This window comes from Protopterus annectens, chromosome 2.part0 (genome assembly GCF_019279795.1).
Source record: "Protopterus annectens isolate FY-2018-M chromosome 2.part0, PAN1.0, whole genome shotgun sequence".
NCBI lineage: Eukaryota > Metazoa > Chordata > Ceratodontiformes > Protopteridae > Protopterus > Protopterus annectens.
Window position 1 is genome coordinate 1,621,446,965 of NC_056728.1, and position 24,602 is coordinate 1,621,471,566.

General features: G+C 41.7%; 1 protein-coding gene across 1 annotated transcript in view; it reads left to right on the forward strand.

Annotated features, from left to right (window-relative positions):
• ST18 (ST18 C2H2C-type zinc finger transcription factor) overlaps positions 1-24,602 on the forward strand; it is an 825,897-nt gene that overhangs the window by 615,597 nt on the left and 185,698 nt on the right. The window contains exon 16 of the mRNA XM_044060418.1: positions 22,136-22,357. Within this exon, the coding sequence (XP_043916353.1) occupies positions 22,136-22,357 (222 nt within the window). The remainder of the gene's footprint in view (positions 1-22,135; positions 22,358-24,602) is intronic.

Here is a 24,602-nt window from a genome sequence, read left to right on the forward strand (position 1 = left end):
CCTGTGACCTGCAGTAGTTACCATGTATGACACATGCCTTGAGTGGATAAATGGTATTTGCAATGTATACCAATATGACTGTGTCTTACTGTGCAGGGTCCGCATGCGGTATGTGTCTATACAGTGTGGGTGTATATGGTAAAATACCTTCAGCAGGGGATACACATCTGGTCTGGGCCATATAGTGTACATGTAGTCGATGTACAGGTGCTGCATGTTCCCACCTGTTGTGGTTGTGGTAACATGTCATTCCACTGCAATTCAGTGACCACATGCTGTGAACCCTTCAACTAGTGTGTTGTAGCTACAGTAATGCTCACGCACAATGTTTGACTGGATGCAGTCCAGTCATATAAACACAGTTCTTGAGACTGTCATATTGCCAGTATTGTTATGGAGGATAGGTGGTCTTCCTGTGTATGAGGGGGTTGTATGTGCCAGGCTATGAACCAGATGGCAGTCCGACACACTGTTAGCTGCACATGATTAGGCCCTGATGCTTTGTGCTGTGCCAACAACCTGGAGGTGTGTGTATCTGTGGTACCTTGGGATACCACCCCCTGTCCATGTGTGTTACATGTGTAGGGGACGACAGGCATGGTATGGGGCATAACCTGTCAGTGATGGGTAACACCTGTGAGCCATGAATCAGGAATCTGGTACTGCATAGACATTGCAGTTCACCGTGCTGAGGACAGTGTCCGGTGCATGCATCTTCCGGTGTACATTGCTGTTGTTGTGTAGCAGCACTGTTAGTGTCCTAACCTGTGTGATACCCACGGAGGTGGCTATGTAAACCGTGTCCTGCAGCATAAGGCAGTATGTGTGTACCAAGGAGCTTTGCCATTATACATCGGGCCATGGGTGTCATGTGCAAGATGACCCTTGCACATCATTGTGGCTTCCCTAGCATGTAAGCACACGTTGACAGCCAGTGGATACCCTATGAATGACATTGGAGACTGAGCATAATGTAGACATACAACACCCTTCCCACATATAGTGGTAGCATACCTGGTGAGGGTATGTTGGCAACCAAGATCAGGCTCATACTGGCCTGTGCCACATGCTGAGAGATCCATTATATGTTCCCTATCATGTAGTCCAGGGAGGTATGTCTCAGGTCAGCCATACTGGCATGGTCAATGAGTGAGTCATATGTGTCCATGCCTCTGACTGACCTGTATGCATGTGTTCTGTGGTGGACCATAGTGCCACTGAGGCATATCACTGTGACCTTCACCAGATACAGCCTGTTGAGCGGGACCCCAGTGCAGCACCCAAGACAGGTACCTGACACGTCTGTAGCAGGTGTGTTGTGTAGCCCTACAAGTTGTGAGTGTGTGGCACAGGGGATGTGTGTGCCATGTGTGGCATGTGCTCTGTTCCGACGGAACATATGCCGGTGTGCCAACTGCGGAGGTGTGTGATGCTCAGGCAGGATGCTATTCTGAGTCCCCACGTATGCCCCAGTGTGTTCAGCATGCTGTCAGTGCATATCAATGTCTGACTTGTATTGTAGTCACTGTAATATATTTTATTTATTTATTTATTTATCCTACATTTGTTGACCGGGATAGTCCGACTGGATGCATGTCCATTTCAGGGAGGCCGGGAGAAAAGCTACAAGGGTAAGCAGATACAGCATTACATAATACCAGCATTACATATTACAAACAGATTATTTACAGAGATTACATAAGTAAGCAAGTTAAACATGTTCCACAGGTTAATGTTAGTCCTGAGCACAAGTCAGGATTAAATTAAATTACACAGTAAACTGGTTAACAGATTTTACACATTCGAGTTAGCCAGGCTTGATGCATTGACATAGCCAGTTAAGTGACAAATGTTGTTTGAGTCTAGTGTTAAATTGACCTAAGGTGGAAAGTAAGGTAATATCAGCTGGAAGTGCGTTCCAGGATCTACTTACAGAGTTTGCAAAGAGAGAATCACTGGCTGTGTTATTAAATTTGCTAGTCTGAATTAGTAGTTTGTTAGAGGATCGAAGCGGTCTAGGATTGTTATAGGGGGTGATAATATTTGAAGTGCAGGAGTATTGTCCGGATTATAGAGGATTTTATAGGCCATAATCAGTTGGTTATACAGTATTAGGCTGGGTAGTTCAAGCCAACCAAGCTGATTTAGATTGATGCAATGATGTGTCCTAAAAGGCAGCCCAGTGGCAAACCTGGCAATGTGATTGTAGCAAATTGAGTGTTTGTTAAGGACAGTCTTGTTCATATTCGAGTAGAGGGATGCATACAGAAGGGTTGAAAGAAGGTGTGAGCGAGCTATGGCACTTTTAGCTGGAGGGGTTAGGAAGGCTTTTATTCTGTAAAGTGACCCTAGTTTTTTATTGATGGCTTTGATAATTTGGTTAACATGTAGGTCACATTTGAGATTATTGTCTATGATGACACCTAATAGTTTAGTAGATGGGTCAGGGGGGAGATTATTGTGCCATTAGTTGATGTTATGGTAAAGGTGAAAGCGGTAGACCTATGTGTTGGTGAGATAACAGCAGTTTAGTTTATTTGGGATTTAGGATCAGACGATGTTCAGAAAGCCAGTTTTCTATTGTATTATAGGTGGTCTGGGTAGCTGACCATAACTCTACTGGAGATGTGGCTGAGCAGATCAGAGTAGAGTCTTCAGCATACTGGATACAGCTGACTTTTGGGATGACAGTATAAAGGTTGTTAATGAAGATGGAGAACAGCAAGGGCCCTAGTATAGAGCCTTGTGGTACTCTGAGGGTGTTAGGTAGAAGGTTAGAGAGTTTGTTCTGCCAGAGGCCAGCCTGCTGTCGACCATGCAGGTAGGATTGAAACCATTGGAAGGCTCCAGTATCTAGACAGAATGTTTGCAGGGTGTGGATTACAAGTTGGTGATCAACCATATCGTATGCCTTGGAAGGATCCAAAAAGAGGGCTGAGGATATATAATTAGTGTTGCAAGTATGGTTTATGGTGTTAGTAAAGGCTAGGAGTCCTGAAGTAGTGCTGTGATGAGGACGGAAGCCATGCTGAGTGTCTGCCATAAGGCGATTTTGGATTAGGTGGTGCATGAATTGTCTATGAATAAAGATTCCATAATCTTTGCAAGTGGAGACAGTATAGCTATTGGCCTATAATTGGAGAATTCAGTAGAGCTGCCTCCTTTGTGAAGTGGGATTACATAGGATATTTTCCAGATGGTGGGAAATTTAGATTCTACCATTGTTCGTTTGATTAGTTTTGAGACGGGGTAAGTAATAGCATCAGCTGATTTTTGTAGGTACTCAGCAGGGAGTTGATCAGCAGAAAGTGTAGTGGGTTTCACTTTTTCAATCAAGGTATGGAGAAGTGAAGTGGTGACTGGTTGGCAGCTGAACGCAAGTAGGTTTCTAGGGGTGCTACTTTCAGGACCAGGGGAGCTAGGAGGTAGATGGCTAGCTAGGGCTTGAAATGTCTCAGTAAAGAATTGGTCAAAACTATCAGAAACATCTTCAGGGGTTTTATCAATAGTAGCAGCAGGGATTGGGGTTGAAGTTTGTCCAGGATGTAGTATATATGACATGCCACCTGACAGGGTATGGCATTACTGGTTTCAGAGAGCTCAGTCCCCAGATTGGCTGTGTGGTGGCATCCCACACATGTGTTGTACGTTCCTGGCCAAGGGTGATGGCTGACTGCATACATGTGGCAGCTGTGACATTGCCACATGACTCACATAAACCACAACTGGACCATAGAGGTGATTCACAGGTTACCTTTACACCTGCTACCCTAGTAGTGTGATTGCCATGGTGAGTACCAACACATAGGGCCAATGGGGAACAATATACTGAAGGTGTGTATGTGTGGGTGTACCGCTACTGTTTCATAGCACTGGCATATATGACTGCACACGTGGGTAAATGCCAGGTAAGACATGTGCAATGTGTCACAGGCAACATACATGCGTACAGGACAGACAGTGACATTCTGTCATGTGTAAAGTTGACATATGTATCGTACGCTATGCAGATGTCACTAGGAGTCTACAGAAGCACTGTAACTCTGCATTGCAGGTGTAAGCAGTGTTCCAGGGAACCCCAAGCGAACATGCATGCAAACAAAGCTACAGTAAGCAGGGCTGGAAGTAGTGCATTGTACAACAAAGAAGGGGTAACAATAACAGTAAGTAACAATGCAAATATGTAGGCACTATCAACATGTACCCAGGAATACACAGCGCAGATGCCCATGGTAGAACTGATATTATGTCATAGTTATTTGTGATTTGGATTACATATCTACATGCGCGAACATCCACATTGCATAGTCGTTGTGGGCAACTTGACACCATTACTGTACATGTCCACCATTGCATATCACTACTTGCGTTAGCTTCCCCCCTGTGCTACCCATGTATGCGGCTATCTGTTGACAACCTTACCACCGGCATGCAATTATGTGCAGCTGTTACACTTTGGTATGTACTATGGGTGCAGATAACAATTCAGGACATTCATACAGTTACTCAGCAGGCATGTTGGGATATACACACAGTCATAGCAGCACACTGTACTGTTACCAACATGATACTACTAATACACTTCTATGTAGTCACCCTGTGCATCTGCAATGTGTTTACCTGTTCTCGCAATGATGTTGGAGATTGCAGGAGGTGGCACAGTGTCATCATATGCACAGGGTGTGAATTAGGTATGCCTGAGTCAGCCACTGATACCACCAATTGACATGTGTGTGTATGTGTGTTGGTGAGGGGCAGCAGTACAGGGTGGGGCAGTGTTGGTGCAGTGTGTGCGTGTATGTGGTCGCCCTAGGTGTTAAAATTTCGCATGTGTGTATGCACGCACACAGTTCCACCTCATGGCTGCCATATACAGGGGTTTGTGGACAGCCACAGACTGCACCTGGCAGGTCATACAGATCAGTGTCTGTGGGCACGGACACGGTACCTGTGCCTGGCAGGGGTGCTACGGACCGTATCCAGTACTAAGCCAGACTGGGTACTGTCATCAGAAGCGGGAGTGTGTTGACTGGACACAGGTCCCTGTTGGGACTGTCCAGAGCCACGTGCACGTGGTCTCCTGGGATGTTCCGATGACAGCACAGACCCAGCATTGCTGGGGCTGCTGCTGGCACTAAGGGGGCGTGCGCGAGCCTTTTGTCGTCTGCGCCGACTGCCAGCTGCTGCTGTTGCTGGCATACGGACACATTGACGCCGCAAACGCTCACCATTGCCCTGGCTCATGGACATTTGGTTGTGGAACTGCTGTAATATGTCCCCACAACATCTATGACATTGGTGAAATTACGGATAGCATCCGCAATGTCACGCATACTGTCTGTCATGGCTGTGCGACATGCTCTCATCTCCCTCTGACCCTGTCTGGTGTACCTTTCCATACGCGACTGTGCCTGCATGACAGTCTGAAACATAGCTGAGGTTGACAGACCCCTTTGGGCACGTTGGCCAGAGGCAGTACGCCCACGGATGCTCCCACAAGAACCTATGGGCAACTGTCTGTGTGGTACCATCGGAGGACCCTGCCTATGGCTGCTGTTTGGGGATGCATGTGCCACAGGTACCACATTACCCTGGTCTATGCCCACTGTATCCTGTCCATCACCTAGGGACAATGGTGACAAAGGATGTACTGGCAGGATGACTGTGCACAATGATGGGGTTGACAGCTGTGTACTGTCAATTGGCTGACCAATGGCGGACCCTGACACAACTTCCTGTACCATTACACAAATATCATCATTACCAGTACCCGTGGCACAAGATTCAGGTTCCCTGTTGCAGGTCACCAGAGCAGCACCAGAACCTGTGGGAGGAAGACAGGAAACACAGTTTACAGTCTCCAGACATTGTTACCACTTGATGCACTTCTGCACACATGCACACATGGACACATGCACACATGGACACAGGCACACATGCACACATGGACACAGGCACACATGCAGACATGCACACGTGGACACATGCACACATGCACACAGGCACACATGCACACATGCAGACATGCACATGTGGACACATGCACACGTGGACACATGCACACGTGGACACATGCACACATGCACACGTGGACACATGCACACATGGACACCTGCACACATGCACACTTGCACATGTGGTCACATGCACACATGGACACGTGCACACATGCACACGTGGTCACGTGTACACATGCACACATGCACCATACATGCACATGTGGACACAGGCACACATGCACACATGCACATGTGGACACAGGCACACATGCACACATGCACACGTGGACACAGGCACACCTGCACACATGCACACATGGGCACAGGCACACATGCACACATGCACACCCCGCAGTATACACACAGAGCACTACTGAGTTACACTACTGTTACTAGCATTATCAGGACTATTATAGGTTATGTTAAACACACTCACCAGCATGGATGGCCTGCCTTGCTGTAACCCCGGAGGGACCTGCAGAAATGATGAGATTAATGTCAGTGGGCACAACTGTGCCATAGATATTGCATATGATACAGTGCAGTAGTACACCAGTTACCTTTCACACGTCAGCTGCTGATATTGCAAGTATCACACATGCACAATTACATACTATGATGACAGATACATACCACGGACACACCTTACACATGCATAAACTAACAGTGTACAGAACAGTCAAGTGTACATATGACATATTACCTGCACGCTCCATGTCGTGCTGCTGTGTGGATCCAGCCTCCATCATGATGCAGGTGTACCGCTGTTGCTATTCCAGGGCTGGAGCCACAACACTTAGGAGTAGCCCCTCCAGTCTGGTGAGGGGGGATGTGTGGCCACCCCACCTCCTGTGGCAACCTGTTGCCTGTGGATATCTGATGCACGCTGATGGACACTTCGGATTAAACCACTGCAGTGATGTCGTACCTGCTCATACGTCCTATTATGCGTGCCAATATCATTTACCCTACGGACAAGGTCTTGCCACAGTACAGCCCTCTCCTGCTGATTCTGACTGGTGCGGGAAAACAGGATGTCATACTCCCGCACCAGGCTCTGGTGGATCTCCTCAACTTCCGCTGCAGAGTAGGCGGGATTACGCTGATGCGCCATCTCCCTGGAAGAGAACACAAACAGGATATCAGCAGACTATGTCAACAATATATGGCACACATACTATACATGATACTCATGTGTAGTGATATACTACTACTCCCATATGTTGCATGTCTGTGTGTCGTGGTGGATACACAGGTACATGGCCAGATATCAGTGCTCAGCCAACACATGTGCAATAATACCTGCCACATTCCACACAACATAGTAGCATGCCCCATCGGTCAGCACACACTGATAGGTCCAATGCACAACCTCACTCTGGGGGTTCATCCCAAGGTACTGTATGTGGGATGCCATCCACTAGTGTGATGTGGACACAAGTTACTCGGCCTGGATATACATATCCCACCACCACCACCAGCACAGTAGACTACTTTGATATGTATGTGATTAGACAGTTATTCACTTGTTGGGACTGAGATGGTATCCATACAGCACACTGGGCCAGTGGAAGCCACAACCAACACTGCTGACCCCTTTGCAAATGCTTACCACGGACATGCCACAGATTGCATGGAACTTGCACACACATTTCTAACCCAGACCCTATGCACAAAGGTTAGGCATCCTGTCCGGTGGACCCCAGACAGAGGCAGATTGTATAACAATAGCAGGAGGCTACTGCAGGACAGAGCACATTCACATTAAGGGAAGGCATCTGTGGTCAGCAATGGTACTACACTACGGTCCATCATAACAATGGCCACGGCCTACTCTGGGAGGGAAATGGCCACAAACACTATGGATGACCACAAGACCTTCTTCAGTTATGTTACACATATGGACCAAATGCCTCAGATATGCTCTGTGTTAATACACACCTACTTAACATTCACCAAACACACGGATATTGGCAACAGTCTTGCAGACAGGTTCGGTGCATGTATCCCCCCTTCTTCTCCCCCACCAGTTGAAATAGTTATACAGCTGTATGTAACTTCCCTATCATCTCACATGTCCAGGTGAAGGCCGCCCTCTGCAGAGCAGAACACACAGCATCACTGTGACCTCATGGTATTCCTGGATGTGTGCTACCTGCACTCCAAGAGGACATACAGCCACATCTAACACTGATAATTTATCTTGGCCGTACTACAGGATATGTACCTGGACAGTGGCATACAGCGACAGTGGTCCCACACCACTAAGGAGGCACCTCGACTGACCCTGGGAACTACCACATCATATGCATAACCGGCCTGGTCTGCTAAGCTATGGAATTAGGCAGTATGGGATGCATATGCAGTGATATCGGGTACCTGCAGACACTTGTTCCCAGCCAGTGTGCCTTTGTGATGGGCTGATCCTGCCTTTTGAACCTGGCTGACCTTTCAAAGCAGTCACTACAGCCATTGCTGAGGGCAACGCACAGACAACTGCTGCCAGGATCATGGCCTAAGACTGATTGACATGTAATGTATGTTCATCCCCTTTTGGTGGAAGTACGTACACACAACATATCACATGGACATACCTATAGATACAGACTTATGACACATTTGGAGGGTTCACAGTATGCACACTATTAACCTGCTACTTTGCATTACCTGTGTTTGTCGCAGCTGGTTGCGTTACAACTGCTTCTGATTGCTGCTGCTACTGTCACTGCTGACAGCTTAGAGTCACAGAGTCACAGTGTGTAGGTTTTTTTTTTTTTTTTGTTCTCTCTCTCTCTCTCTCAGTTTCTTCTCCTCTGTCTGCTTCCAGACAGTGCAATGAATGTATTGAATGTGTGGAGTGTTAGTACTGGATGCTTTTGTAGGTATCTGCATAGGTCCATGTGATGGCCTCTGCACCAATTGTAAGCCAGCATTTGCTAATTGCATACAGCCATTTGTGTACTGATTGCAGTTCTCACTGTGATTTCAGGTCAGTGCTATAAAAGGGTATGTGGGATAGGCGTTGCCCTTTCAGATTGTAAGGGCAGGGACCATGCTGGTATGCTGTGGACACTGTTCTGTGAGTGTAAAGGTTAGTATTTCTCTCATGATTCAGGCTGTGTTGTAGATTCACATTTCTCCATTCCTCTCTCCTATTCCCTGTAGTAAGTGTGTATGCACAATGACACCTACAACTATATATATATATATATATATATATATATATATATATATATATATGTACATATACATACATTTATATATGTACATTAACTGACATTATTACCTACAAGCTACCAACTAGCATGTCTGTTTCTGTTCACACACTACTATTATGGGAATCCAGTAGTTTTGACAGTAATTCTACATGACATGCTTTGGGTACTACACATCCTATATTCCCTTTACATTCATCCCTACTATTACATGTTATATTTATTTTAGCACAATGTTCTTGTATAAGAGTCATGGCTTAGTGGTAGGTCATACAGACTAGTGTTTCCAAGGTCCTGGGTTCGGGACTGACAGTGGGATTTTATTTTGCTTTTGAACTGACTACAGGACCTGTCAATCAGAGTGACTAATGCACTTTTAAGCAGTTGTAACTGGGTTAGCGCTGGTTTGCGCAGAGCTCACGCATGCGCACTGGCGTTTAGCTCTGCGCACACACACGCACACCCGCTTACAACCACTTAACAGTGCTTACTCTGCTGCACACCCGCGCTATTTTCTTTGAAAGAATTGAAAATAGGGAGACAGGAAAGTGGTTAAAAAGGGGTCACAAAGAGGGTAGGACAGTAGGGAAACAAGCTTGGGATTTGCAGGAGGGATGTAGGTAAGGCCCATAGCTGCCCATTTCTTCATCAGCAACAGCTGTGCATATGTATGTAATTTGGTGTGACATTTGAAACCTTCCACCCCTGAGAGAGGTGTCAGGACAACAATAATACTTGTTGTACAGCCAATTGTAATTGATAGATTCCATGTCCAGCAGACATGTGTGTGGAATGGGCAGCTATGTATGGGGCGTAATTTTTGTGGGTACAGAGTGCCCTTTTTTTTTTTTTTTCAGGTGAGAGTGGTATGTCAGGTGAAGGAAGTCGGTACAGCTGGGAGGTAGGTTGGGTAGGTAAACAGACAAGACAAACAAGATGCATACAGGGGGGGTGTATGACACGTGTGGGGGGGTTACACAATTGACGGGGACGGAGGTTTGGATATCCAGAGCCCATGAGCCCACAGATGGCAACAGTGGAACTGATATCCCACCCATGGGCAGTTGCCACTGTTCCTTCACTGCCCAGGATGGGGCTGTGCTGGGGGCTGAGTAAGCCGGGCAACAGGCATGCCCGTAAGTTGTGCCACCCGTGCCTCAAGCTGGTGTAGGGGCTCAAGAACAGAGTCCCGAATCTCCCTACGCACCACAGTCCGGATGCTACGGAGGGTGAGTGGTGGTTCTCCTCCGGCCACACTTGCAGAGGGTGGCAAGCCCCATCCCTGCAGCGCTTCCACCCGCAGGTGGCACAGGGCCACCGGAGGAGGGTCCAGACTTGGCACTAGTGCCAGGTGCACTCGCCAGCTGAGGTGGGAGAGGTGGGTCCGCTGGAACCCGCCTTCCCTGTCGTCCTATGTTTTGCATTATGTCATGACAGTTTGGGTTAGTGACATATAATACCATTCACAATTAGTTGTAACAGCATGCATTAGTATTCCCATTAACCAAACACCCAGATATTCACACCATTGAACAGCGTGCATAACACATGCATAATTTGAACAGCAATACACAGTCCAACAACATGCAGGGTTAATTGATGGCAACAGGCCATCAGGTTTGGATGTATGAACAGGGAAATGCATCAACGGACATGCAGATATATATGACCCAACAGGACAAACGTCCAGGGGTGTTAATTGTGATTGCACATACCATTTTCACGTGGAATGGGTTATATATGGTTGTAGGGTGGGGTGAAGAAAATAATATTAACACCTTCAAATACCAATACATATGCTGTACATTTCTAATAGCTACAGATATATACACACTACTGTTCTAACTACAGTTTCCTATATGATAACTATTTCAACTTGGTGATAGGACTGTTACTGCAACATCAATATACATTTTATTGTTCTTTATACACATTCATATCTAGCTTTGTTCAGCTACATCATCCTGCTACATTTGCTTTATATAGCTGTAGACAAGTGTGGATGTTTGGTATATCAGACAATCATCCTATCTGCATATTGCAGACTGAGAGCAACATATCCAGATTTTGGGATACACATTCCAGATGCAGCAACACTTTGAACAGATTTCGCTGTTTGGTTTTGATTCTCACATGCATTTCATTCTGTCTTGACTGCAGTATACTTTATTCAGGGGTTATTTCTACTGTATTGCTGGATTCATGACACTTTCTCACACTCTCTCACTTGTTTTCATTTTACTATTCAGGATGGTACTTACTTCTAGGCTTTGTTGACATGTTTTACTTGTAGTTATTACAATCCTTTCCAGCAGTCTCACTTCTGTCATGTTTCAGTATTTCAACAGGGATATATTTCACACATGTGATTTCATCATCTTCTGCAGGTATACTTTTCAGCCTGCTGCAGGTTGTGTACTATTTTCTTACAGGTGGGGCATTTTTATTTCAGAATTTATGTCAGACATTTTCATTTTTCTGTTTGGCTTACAGGCTGCAACACACTTTTGTAATCAAGCAATACTTGCAGACACTTTCACACTGTTACTTGCACATTTTATTCCTTAGTGACTACACTGCACTCTTTTGCTGACTGTCATACTTTTATATTTCTTTACAGTTACTGGTAGTGGATTACTGACCTGCCTGGTGGCACAACGGCACCAGCCTATCGCCATAGGCTCTGCAGTTCGCAGAACGGACACCTGCAGCTGTAATATAAATGAAGTAATATTGGAATACACATCTCCATAATATCAGCTAGTTTAATTTCTTACATACATAATTAAATGTAACTTACTCAGTAGTGGGGCGTTGGGCATTTGTCGGGCCTCCTGGATCCAAAGGTTCAGTTGGTCCTGCTTGCCTCTCTTCAGGTCTGCATGGTGGTGACGGACCTGCTCACCAGTCCTTGGAATCCCTGTGGCACTGGTGAGATCATGAGCCAACCGGTCCCATGCCTCAGCCCTGTATGCTCCCCAGAGGACCTGGCCCTGCATGAGTTGGGCCTCATGATTGTGGACTAGGAGCCAGACCATGTACCTGGACTCCTCAACACCCCACCTCTGTGCTCAAAAGCAACTACCCTCTCCAACTCCTGTCATTCTGCCTGCAGTTCAGTTCTACAATCGTTTATGCTGTGTATTCCCGCCTATGGGGCTTATATAGTCCGTTTTTCCCACACATATCTGTGATTGGCCATTTTGGAATTGTATCAACTTCAGTAAACCTGCATTGTCATGCTCCAGTTTGTATTCATTCCTATATATTAGCTATTATTGCATTTATAGGTACTGCTGTCATGGCTTAGTGGTTTGGTACCTTGACTATGGTGTATAGTATCCTGGGTTCGAACCTGGCCACTACTTTTTATTTTTTATGACTGTCTAGACATGCTGAGGGGTGTGTGTGTAAAGGCAGTTTTGATACGGCTTGCTGAACATTGCCCGTTGGTTAGCTTGTTTGCACGGTGCGCAGCTCCGCGCAAACGGGGTACGCTTGTTTAAGCCTCATTTGGCTATCAGCACACATATTACGCTCAGCTCAGTTAGGGGCACATAGCTTTAGCGTGTTAAACCACTGCTCAGCTACGGGCACTCATTTTGCACCAGTTAAACCACTATGCACTCACCCTGTTAAACTGTAGCTCAGCTATGGGCACATCTGGCATTTTTTATAGTTTTGTTACCTCACATTTCTTCACTATAAATGGGCTATTTCATTACATTTTACATAAAATGTTATTTTATGTGTACATATTTGTCAGGGACTTGTTTCGTGCTTATTTTGCTAAAAATAAAAATTGGTGTTGTGGGGGCTCGAACCATGAATGCCTGCTCTTCAACCAACATCTCTACCGTTACGCTATTGCTTCTTGGCTTACTTTGCATATTTAGTTCTTATATGCTTTCCCACTGACTGCTAACTGTGGCTGTGCTACGGGCACGCCCGCGCAAACGAGCGCACTCATGGTTAAACATCTTTACAATTTAAAAAAAATTATGAGATGTTCATTTGTACATTTTATGTTCGTAGTCTGTGGGGGCATGTGTTGTTTTGTGTTTATTCACATTTCCATGGACTCTGTCGTGGGTGTTTACTTTGGGCACTTTTCCTCTTCTGGGGGCGTGACCACTTACAGGGCTTGGCCTACGGACACGTCCCCTACTGTCTTACATGGACCGTGTTAGCCTTAGGTGTGATTCAGCATGCTCTCATGAATATGCAGAGCATGCTGACATCACTCCGTTTAACTGCAGCCTCCATGTATGAGTTATAACTCTTACACGGAGGCTTCGTGAATCCTGCCCAATAACTTCAAACAGTATCTGACAGCAGCTGTGCCACCCCCGTGCCTTTGTTACTCAGTAGCTTAGAACATGTAAGATTGTTGGGGGTGCTATTTGCTTTAATGCAATAGTCCAGGTGGTGTTAAAGGTTCCTGGTGAGCACACCAGTACAATTAAGTATGTAAAACAAAACTGTAGGTTCATTCAGATCTATCATTCACTTGTTTATTTGAAGACATTCTTACAAAAGTTCACTGATTTTCTCATTGGCTCATTCTTAGGACACCCATTGGCTCATTCTTAGGACACCCAAACTGCCTTATTTATTTTATTTATTTATTTAATGACATTTGATTACCAGGAAAGTCTGACAGGGTGGAAGCCCATTTTCAGCAGATGCCCAGGGAGAAAAGTGCCACATTCTTACAATACATTTTAAGAACGATAATCTTACAATCTTCAAAAATAAAACATAAATGTCTGCAGTTTAAATAATTATAACATATTAGACATAATATAAAAAACATTGGTTAAGAATTGATACAAAGTATACGACAACCATTTAATATTTAGAGAAACTGTTGACAGTTTGTAGACAAATTAAAGGTAAGTTAGTCTAATACAATTAGGAAATGCAATATGAAGTGAGGGGGAAAAAATCTTATGGTATATTTAGAGAGAAAGTCAGGGAAGAGAAGCAGATAGCAGTAAGGAAGTAAGTGAAGAAGGGAGAGTAAAGAAGTATAAGGAATGAAAAAGTACTTGTTCTCATTTAGGGATATAGTTTATTCTTGGTTTTGAGCAAGAACAAAGCCAAATTTTAACTATGAAGTTTTTCATAGTGGTCTTGAAAGATGGGAGGGAGGGTATAGACCTGATGTATGCAGGTAAGGAGTTTCAGGCTTTGGCAGTCTTATACTAGTACAGACAATGCCCAGCAGATTTGCTAGGTTTGTATACAGACAGGGGTTTTGGTCACTGGATCACAATGACCAGGTGGTGACATCAGCATCTCCGCAGAAAAGGAGTTGTTGACTGTCACCAAAGGAATAAACTGTCTTATGGAAGGATTTGGGTTTGTTTATGCCATTTCCACTGTGACTTACAGAAGGGTATGTACCTTGGATTTGGTGCTCCAAGTGTGCATGTCAATACTGACTTAGAGGTGGAACTAGTCTATTGGTTAGACCACATAACTTTGGCTTGGTGTCCCAAATGGGTGTGGCAATTCTGAATTAGTGGTGGAACCAATCTCATGGTCAGATGACTATCTAGTCCATTCTGAATTTGAACTCTCCTGTATTTGACCATCCAGATCTGAACTTGTGGAGCTCAGGAATTTAAGTAAGGTTTCAAGTCAGTATCTGATCTCTGCTGTCTGTTATCTTCTTTGAGATGACGTACCAAGCAATCCTGAGCAAATAGACAGTGTTTTAATACCATACATTTGATCTTGTATGTCCATTTTTTGAGATGTAGATCCCCCAGACAAGCTGAAAGTGCATAATTTAAAGTCCACCTTGATATTATACAAACTTGGGGCTAGTTTATTAAATAAGGGAGTGCATGAAGCTTTGGGTATTGGGAGCTTCCCTTCTGTCCAAAAATACTTGTGTACTTTGTCGCCTGTTTACTGGATTGAGCTTACATTATCAGTTTCTTATTAAAAAAAAAACAAACAAACAAAAAAAACAGAATAAAACATACCGGGTCTATATCAGAAGACCAAAGAGGCGTTTAATCGAACACCTCTTCGGCGACACATAAAGAGCGAACTCACTAAAGCGCGAACGCTCAGAACAGCGATTTCTTTCCCTGGGAAAAAAATCAGTAGCACAAACACACAAACACACACACTTTCAAACATAACAATGTGGGGGACTTTGATCACCCCCCAACATGGGGGGCTGTGCCCCCACACACCCCCAACTAAATATACCAACTCCGAGATCGCACTACAGTGGGGAAAGGGGCAAACACATGGGGATAGCCAAGCGATTTCTTTCCCAGGGAAAGAAATCGCTGTTTTGAGCGTTCGCACTTTAGTGTGTTTGCTCTTTATGTGTCGCCGAAGAGGTGTTCGATTAAATGCCTCTTCGGTCTTCTGACCCAACATACCATATCTGACTGTGGTTTATAATCCAGCTCTGACCAATGTTGTTTTTTTTTTTTTTCGGCCCACTTCATATATACCCTTTCTGTTTTAGATCAGCTCCGATATTGAGCTTTATAACTTCTGGAAGGGTAGGTGAAGTATAGAAAGCTAATGGAGAAAGACCCATCTTTTGGAAGACAGACATATGCTGCTTGAGCTTTATGGTGGTGATTATCAGTTTGAGACCTCTTGCAAAAAGGTACTATGCTTGCCTAGAGAAATCTTATCTGCATCCCTTTTAGGAGTATTTTTATTATGAACTGGCTGCTCACTTCAGTCGGTCTTTCACCCTGCATGCCTTTCCTTCCTCCTCCTACGAGGCAGCCTGTCAGTTAATTATAGATAAGATTACCTCTGTTAAGTTGGAGACCTTTCATAGTGTTGCAGTGGATACTGAAGTGTTCTTGGAAACTGAGCCTGTGGGGTAGCTTTAACGTGTGTTTCAGGCCTCATTACTTTGAGTGCATATCCCATACTTTTAGTATGTGCACTATATCTTGTGGACTGGACGCATGTCCAGCCTGGCTTGTCTTCACTTGCATGGAGTGTGCAGGTCCTGCTGTTTATTGAATCATTAAAACTTCCCTAAGTTCCAGACATTTTCTTATGTGACTTAAAGAGGCTGTTGTAACTTCAGTACTACTGAACCCAGTCTTCTAGATAACCAGCCTATCTCAGATCTCCCTTCTGTAGGTAAGGCAACTAAGAAAGTGCTTATGTACAGTATGGTTTTGTTTAAGGAATATAACCTCCTTCATCCAATTCATTCCGGATTGTAAATGCTCCATTTCACTGAGACTGCCCTCATCATAGTGGCATATTATTTTCTGATGGCAAGGGACAGTGCTTTTATTAATTTCTTATCTTTCTTGATCTCTCACTGACTTTTAAAATAGTGAACTGTGGTATACTGCTACACCAGTTTCAGTTACACTGTGCTGCCTCTGTAGCTGTCTTGGTATGATTTGCCTCCTATCTATCTGGATGATTCCAGATAGTGGCATCTGGTATTAATATTTATCATCAGTTTCTGAGTTGTGAGATCTGACAGGGTTCAGTGGTATGTCCATTACTGTCCACATCTCCATGTTTCATTAGGAGAAGTTATAAGAGAAAAGGGGGTTGTGGTATCACTGCTATGCAGATGATATCCAATTATAACCCTTCTTTTCTCAGGAACATATGGCAAATTTCCACATTAGTTGGATTGGACTGCATACACCAGTGGAAGAATCATTTTGAGGTATCCAGCTCTGATTCTTCAGCCTGCTTTATTTAGTTTGTGAGGTGGGTGGTTAAATCAGTGTGTAATTGCAGAGTGGTTCTTAATGGCATGCTAACATTTTAGAACCCTGTATAAGCCCATTGCAAAACTTTTTTTTTTTACGTCTTGAGGAATGTCACTTAATTTAAGCATCTGATTCTGTTGGAGGAGCTTACTTTGGTAGCTTGTGCCTTGGTTCCCTTACATTTGTCTTAATTCTGCAGAACATATAAAAAGCATTATTTCCCAAACCAAAACCTTTGAGGATTTTTTTTTCTTGGTTGGGAGGCTTTCCACCTTCATTTACTAAATATACAACCTCTGAGAACATTATATCTCAGAGAAAATATATATTTTATTCCTCAAAATTATTTCAAGGACTAAGGGATCCAACTGTAAAAAAATTATAGAGATTTCAGTTATAAATATTCAGAAATCAAATATTGTGTGTTGTATCAGAGATGATTTGTATTAATCACAAGTGCAGTTATTAAAAATGTTAACTTTTGGAAACTGATTTTTAAAATAGCATATAACATGTTGCTTGAAATGTGGGTTTGAAATCTGAAAGTGATACTTGACACATTCTTGGAGTAATGTGAAGAAAGAAATGTATGACAAATGTTCTGAAAAATACTGAATACTACCAAGAAGTACTAGTTACCTTTTCAAGTGAAGAGATGCCTTTTATGTTTGATGTTTCGCAATATTTTCATCCCAGAACTTCAACACAACATTTTCATGAGGCCTTCCTATGGACACAATTAACATAAATGTAAATTGTTTGGACTGCTGATACTACTCTGTGTATTTGTCATACACACGCAGTATCTTACCTATTACTCAACCCTATTAATCAGAAACCAATACAGCCATCCCCTCCCTCTAAGTGTGCTGCTTTTGTAACATAGTGGAGCTCAAGAATGTGTAGATTTAAAACAGGTTCAGTCATCCAAAGCTGTCAAATTGCGTCCGACACCTATAGTGGCACCATACAAAGCCACTTCCATCCTGTGTTTTCTAGGCAGGCAGAAAACACAAATAGATTTCCAGACTTTTCTTCCATACCACACAAACACACACACACACACACACACACACACACACACACACACACACACACACACACACACACACACACACACACACACACACACACACACCACATACCACACACTGCTATGGACCATTTAGAGTCCCCAGTCTCCCTATCGCCTGTAGCTGGGATCTAGGAAGAAGCTGGGGCTCCTGAAAACATGCCACGCAAACCTAGGGAGGACGTAGAGATTCCAAAAAGAAGACAACCCAGGTGAAAACATGACTTGCAGAACCTCTTGTTATCAGGTGAGATTTGAAACTAGTATCTTATTCCATAGCAGTTCATTTTTGCTATTTTGAACTGTGAAGGTGATTTTTTTTTTCTTAAGTTGGTTTAGTCATTTAACCTTTATATGATTCAGTTTCAAAAGTAGTCAAATACATTTATTTCATTTTGTTTGCTGGTGCTGATTTTTTTTTCTTCTTTTTGAGGCTTACTGTGGGAGTATTTCTGTAAGGGGGTTTCTTTTATTTTTATGACTGTCAGTACAGTTTAAAGCTTCAGATGCACTATTTTGTATGTCAGCATTCTTACAGTAGACCCTTAGTGCTTTGACATTTTTCTTTGGAGAATTTACATTACCTTTGTTTTCTTATGTTTATGACTTTATACTTCTGTGCTAGTTGGTGATTACTTTTTGACAGCTATTGTTTTTCATTTGTGCTAGAATAGCCTATGATTCTTTTTATGATCTAATGGGTTGGTGAATGGCAATTATTTTCAGTTGTCATGTCTGATATTCAAGTGGTATTGGTAGATGAACCATTGCATATATATAGAGATTTTAAATGTTTATGGGTTCTATTCATTTGCTCTAAACTCAAAATATCTGTTTGATTTTCAGTTTGTCCACATAATATTTTTTAATTTGTATAGAAAGTGTTTTTTTTTTCTTTCTTTTTCTCTCTCTCTCTCTTTATGAAAGGGACCATTTAGTGAACTATGTTTTACAAGAAAGATTATAAACAGGGTAATGTTAACTCTTTCTTTTTAACTGCCAGATGAACTTTCGGTACTTACGTGTTATCGCAACCAGATTTTTGCGGCAATAGCAGTTGGTTCCTGATCATGAAAAATGTTTGTTAATGTTGTTAAAATGTAATGTAGTGTGTTTTCTTTACCAGTACAGGTTGTTTTCCAGGCTGCTATCAATACAATGTACAAAACATACTGTTGTTGTTTTTTCATGGTGTTTACTGGCACCATGTCGCTTCCTGCAAGTCTGCCCGCTGAACGTTCCTTCTTTGTGCCAGCAAATGCTGTCAAGTGACAGTCATACATTCATTTGAGAATCACAGCTGTGTAATTTTTGTTCTGTGACTTGTACGACACAGTATTTTGCAATTGCTGAAAAATTCCAAACCACATACAAAGACAAAACCATGCAATGAGCAATGAACATTGTCACGGCAGTAATGAAATCAAAAATCACTTCAGTAGTATTTTTTTTCCCCGAACATGCCACCATCGCAAAACAAAACAAAATCAGTACTGCCAACTTCTTCCTTGAGAAAGGAACCCACAGGCTACTGTCAGCATAATCTACCCTCACTTTTTAAAGCCATTACTTATGGCAATTTCGCATTGCAATGTTTGTTTTCAAGAATGTTTACACATTTGTGACAAACTATTACTTTACCAAAAAGTTATTTCCTGTGTCAGTCTTCTCCTTCTGTGAAGGATTCGTTCCTCACGCTCCAAATATTGCATTCATCAGTAAGGTAGCATCCATGACAATTCAAGCGTGCATCTGTAATGCATGCAAAACACCCAGAGAAATTCTGGCATTTTTTCTTCTTCTGAACCTAAGCCATACTTTTTAAAAAGTAAAATGGAATATGAATCACACCTTATAGTGTTTCGTGCAGTCGTTCCTATTCAAGTATGGGCATTTCACAACCGCAAAAATCTGGTTGCGATAATACGTAAGTACTGAGCTTTCTTATCTAACAACTGCTATGCTTGCAAATATATATATATATATATATATATATATATATATATATATATATATATATATATATGTGTGTGTATATATACAGAAGTGTTTTCATGTGCAATATTTTCTTTAGAACTGGCCAAAACCTTTCTTCCCCTTACATTAAGACATGAGGGGGTTTATTGTATGTCTTTCTACAGCTAAATAATTACTCCAGACAATTTTTTCTTCAGAGAGGTAGTTGTTAACATCATTGGAAATTGTTAAAGTCTCACATTTTTGTTAGCTTTGTTACTCTTTTTTGATTTTATCTTGAACATACCTGGTAACTGGTAAATGAAAGAGTTTATTTGTAAATAAACTGATTTAAATAGCAGATATATTTTCAAGAAAAGCCAGGGCACTTATCCCCCCCCCTCTACACATTTGTCCAATTGACTATCCCTCAGTTTTGTACCTCCCTAAACACATTCTCCATCCATTTTCTTGAACAGGAGTGTCTCAGCCATGGAAAAAAGGTGGTCTCTTTAGGTTATGCATTAGAATTGAGTATGTTAGCTTACAACTGTGGCTATGTAGCATTAGTAGTAAGTATTTATTAGGTGATTTATGTCTCTTGACAATATGTTCTTATTTTTTTACCTATTCTGTTTGATTTTTACTGCATACTTTTGAGTCATGCATGAAGTCCAATTGTTATAAGGGATAAAAGCTGTAATATGAAGCACTTCTGCTTAAATAAATCTATTAAGATGGTTACAACATGGTCTAGTATGTTTATTTGAATTCATACACATTCTTCTACATGGTTATATATTGTTTATTTTTCTTAATTTCTGGTGTTGAGGTCAACATTTGAGGTCACTTGATTTTGCACTTTCTGAAACCTGGCATCAATTATTTCACTGCTTAGCACTATACAGTCAATTGTTTCACTTAGCAAGCACCCCTTCACTGCTATCAGAGAAATTCTTCTGGTCTTTCAAAGGCATAACCCAGGCGACTGATCACAAAGTGACATTCACTCCACTGAGCTTGTGGGCTTTTCAGTACAAGAAAGTTTAATTCATTTTTTCTCACATTTAGACATATTATTGAACTTTACTTTTCAGTTGGGCTAGCCATGAAGCTTGAAACTTCTGTTACTGAAATGGTATGAAAAAAACACTCTTTCCTTAAGAGCAGCCCTTATACGGAGCTTCAGAAATATGACTGTGTTGAGAAAAACAAGATGGTGCTTCCTCCATTTCCTACAATTTGTTATTTAATTATTCTTTGGGCCATGATTCAATCACTAACCTAAGTTTAATCAGAATTACTACCAGTAAGTTTAGTCTGTCACTGACTGAAACCAAATTGATGCTCAATGACTTAAAAACTTCAGTAATAAAAATGCATCACTGAGATTGTGTTTTCTCCATAGCATGTTGGAGAACTGATTTGTATTAAAAGGACCACTGGTTGATTTTTTTTTATTCAACTGGGTTTCAAAAAGCATACTATGTGGAAATTTCTGTACACTCTGTAAGACTTGAACATTTTTTCAAGCAAATATGTACAATCAGTGTACTGTGATGGTTTTCCACTAAAGAAGCCAATTTTAGCCACAGGGTAATGGACAACAAGAAGTCAAACTGTAGTGTATGTAAGCATTTTGCCACATGAAAATTATTTTTTAAATGGTTAATTGGGCCATAAGAAAAGCAGGTAATTCATACGAGTTTAGCATTTGCAAATTGGCTCTTTTTTATGCACCATGGTGTACACCTTGGGAATGCTACCTTTCAGGGCCTAAAGAATGTAGGAAAATGTATTTGCCTCAGCCAGATCATAAGTAGAGACTTTTGAGGCAGGAAACAAAGTCTCAGTTGGTGGAGAAGAGGAAATACATTTCTTTTAATGATATTGCAAAACTCAGTCTGATATAGTGGTACTTTCGAACTGGATCTGATTTTGTGGCAGTGTCAAAATTAATCTGATTTGAAAGAATGAGTCATATCAAATAGTAGAAAGTAAAACAGTATTAGAAAAAAATTACAGCTAAATGGTTCAGCTACAAATATTACAATATCACAATATCACACAACAGTTACCTCTACAAAAAAAAAAAAAAAATACTGATCTGCCATTTATGTAAAACCAGTTCAAAACAATGGCTTTATTCTGCTTTACTAGATGTCCACTTGCAGATTGTGATGGCCAGGGTCATATATCTGGGAAATACACTTCTCATCGGAGTGCATCTGGATGCCCTTTAGTTTCAAAGAGACAGAAGGAAACATCTGTCAATGGGTCTTCATTCTCCTGGAAGATTCAAAAACAAGAACTACCACATTGCCCACTTCCAGACTGCAATGGGCTGGGTCATGTCAATAATGTTTTTGTCACCCATCGAAGGTATCACTTTATATTCTCTGTTTTTTTCCCTGTTCTTAGTTTTTATTTTACATGATTCTGTTTTGAAGTTAATCAGTTTCACTTTGCATGTTGACATTTTTAGATTTTTTTTTAACTAGAAAATTGTTTTTGTTTCTTTAAATGCTTGAGCTACCCCAAAGAATGCATGTATTATATCATTTAATACAAAGAAAACTTACTACATTTGAAAATGCTCTTTTATGTTCTGCCATAGAATTAAAATGTTATAAGTACTGTGAAAAGGAAAGCAAGGTTTGTACCCCTGCTTTATATACGTGAAGTCAGCAGACAGAAACCTAAATACACTTTAGGCTTACAAGCATGGCTTCCAAAGTCCTTCAAGAGCTTTCTTTTTTTTCAAATTACCTTGTTAAGGGCCTGATGTGAAGATTAAAGAAATTATCTGTGTATGTGTGTGTGGTAATACTGCACTATATTTCGGTTACTAAATAATTAAATACTGATGAATCTAAGAGTTAATTATATAAAAGGAGTTACACACCTAATAATATATCTATTGATGATTAATTGTTAAGATAGAAAGTGAATCACAGTTATAAACTTTGCTAATTTATTATGTCTGAAAGAAAGTGTATGTTTCTGAAATACAGTAGGATAAATAAACATTGTGTGTAGACACACACACACACACACACACACACACACACACACACACACACACACACACACACACACACACACACACAGATGCCCCTTGCATCACCTTATTAATTCTGCCCTGACCCCCTCATCTTACCTTAGAGATACCCATTCCGTAATACTGCCACGACACAAGACAATCAGATACACACCACTCGCAGCACAACACTAAGTACATCTCCTGTCTTAGCTTTTATTCTACTCTAACCCATAAACACACACACACACTCCAAACCTATCATAAAGAACTTCAAACACACACTACACCAAATGCATCCCTTTACCTAGGTCGTAATCAAAACCTAACCTGAGAACACACACACATGCTTCTACTCCCTGGTACTAAAATTTTTGGTGTTTCCTAAACCTTCAGCGTTAGAATCAAAAAAAAAAAAAGAAAAGAAAAGAAAAAGCACTCCATATTCAATCAAATTTCCAGTCTACATTTATACATTGACGCAAATACACTTTGACTATCTATAATTCAAGGAAGCATTATGTGTGTGTTTGTGTGTGTGTGTGTGTGTGTGTGTGTGTGTGTGTGTGTGTGTGTGTGTGTGTATATAAATATATATATATATATATATATATATATATGTGTGTAAAATAACAAACAGTCCACTTCAGCAAATTCTTCCAAAAAAAGTCAGTTTATTAGTTAGCACTTTTGTCCTTTCACTCCCCACAGGACTTCATCAAACTAATAAACTTTTTAAAATGCTGCCAAGTTTAAGTAAAGTTTGTTGAAAATCACATGTTTCTTTCACGCCAATCATTACTCATTCTAGCTTATAGCCACTCGACATCCTGTAGTTTAATGCACTAAAAAATACATCTCTAAAAACTTCATCTGAAATAACAGTACCACTCAAGTTAACACTGGGAATACAACATCAGTCATTTTTTTTGAAATGCTGATTTGATAACCAGAGAAAATATGCAGCACAGAGTAAATATATTGTTACTTCATTCTCCTATTCTTCAGTTCTTGGGGCAGGTGGGGTGGGAAGGCTGTGTTACATACCTCTCAACCGTACTGAATTCCTTGGTATTTACTGGTTTTGAAGGCAAAATAATGGGGTGCCACAAATTCCCAAGTGGCTCCTTTAATTCCCGATTTTTTTTTTAATGCATACAACTTTAAATTTATGGATGACGTCACCACGCATCGCCAGCATATAGGGGTGTGCTTGATGACTCCTGTCAGACTCTTGGATATACGGGACTCAGAGATTTAAAAAAATTAAAATAAACCAGTTGTTTGCAGCCGATAACCTGGCAGCTTTTGGGGAACTCAGTCTCTTACTTTAGCTGGTAGACAGTACACTACAGTAGGGGCATTACTTTGAAATTTCAAAGCAGTCACTACCATTTCTAGTTGACAATGATATGATACTAAATTTGTTTACGAGACTACGGTGCATTTGTTACGGACAGAATTCGGTGGCAATAGTTAGTCATTTGTAAAGGTATAATAACATGTCTTAACTGTATTTTTATTGTTTTTACTAGGGAATGTTTAAAATATTTGGCTCTGTTGTACTGTACTGTCTCACCAGATGCG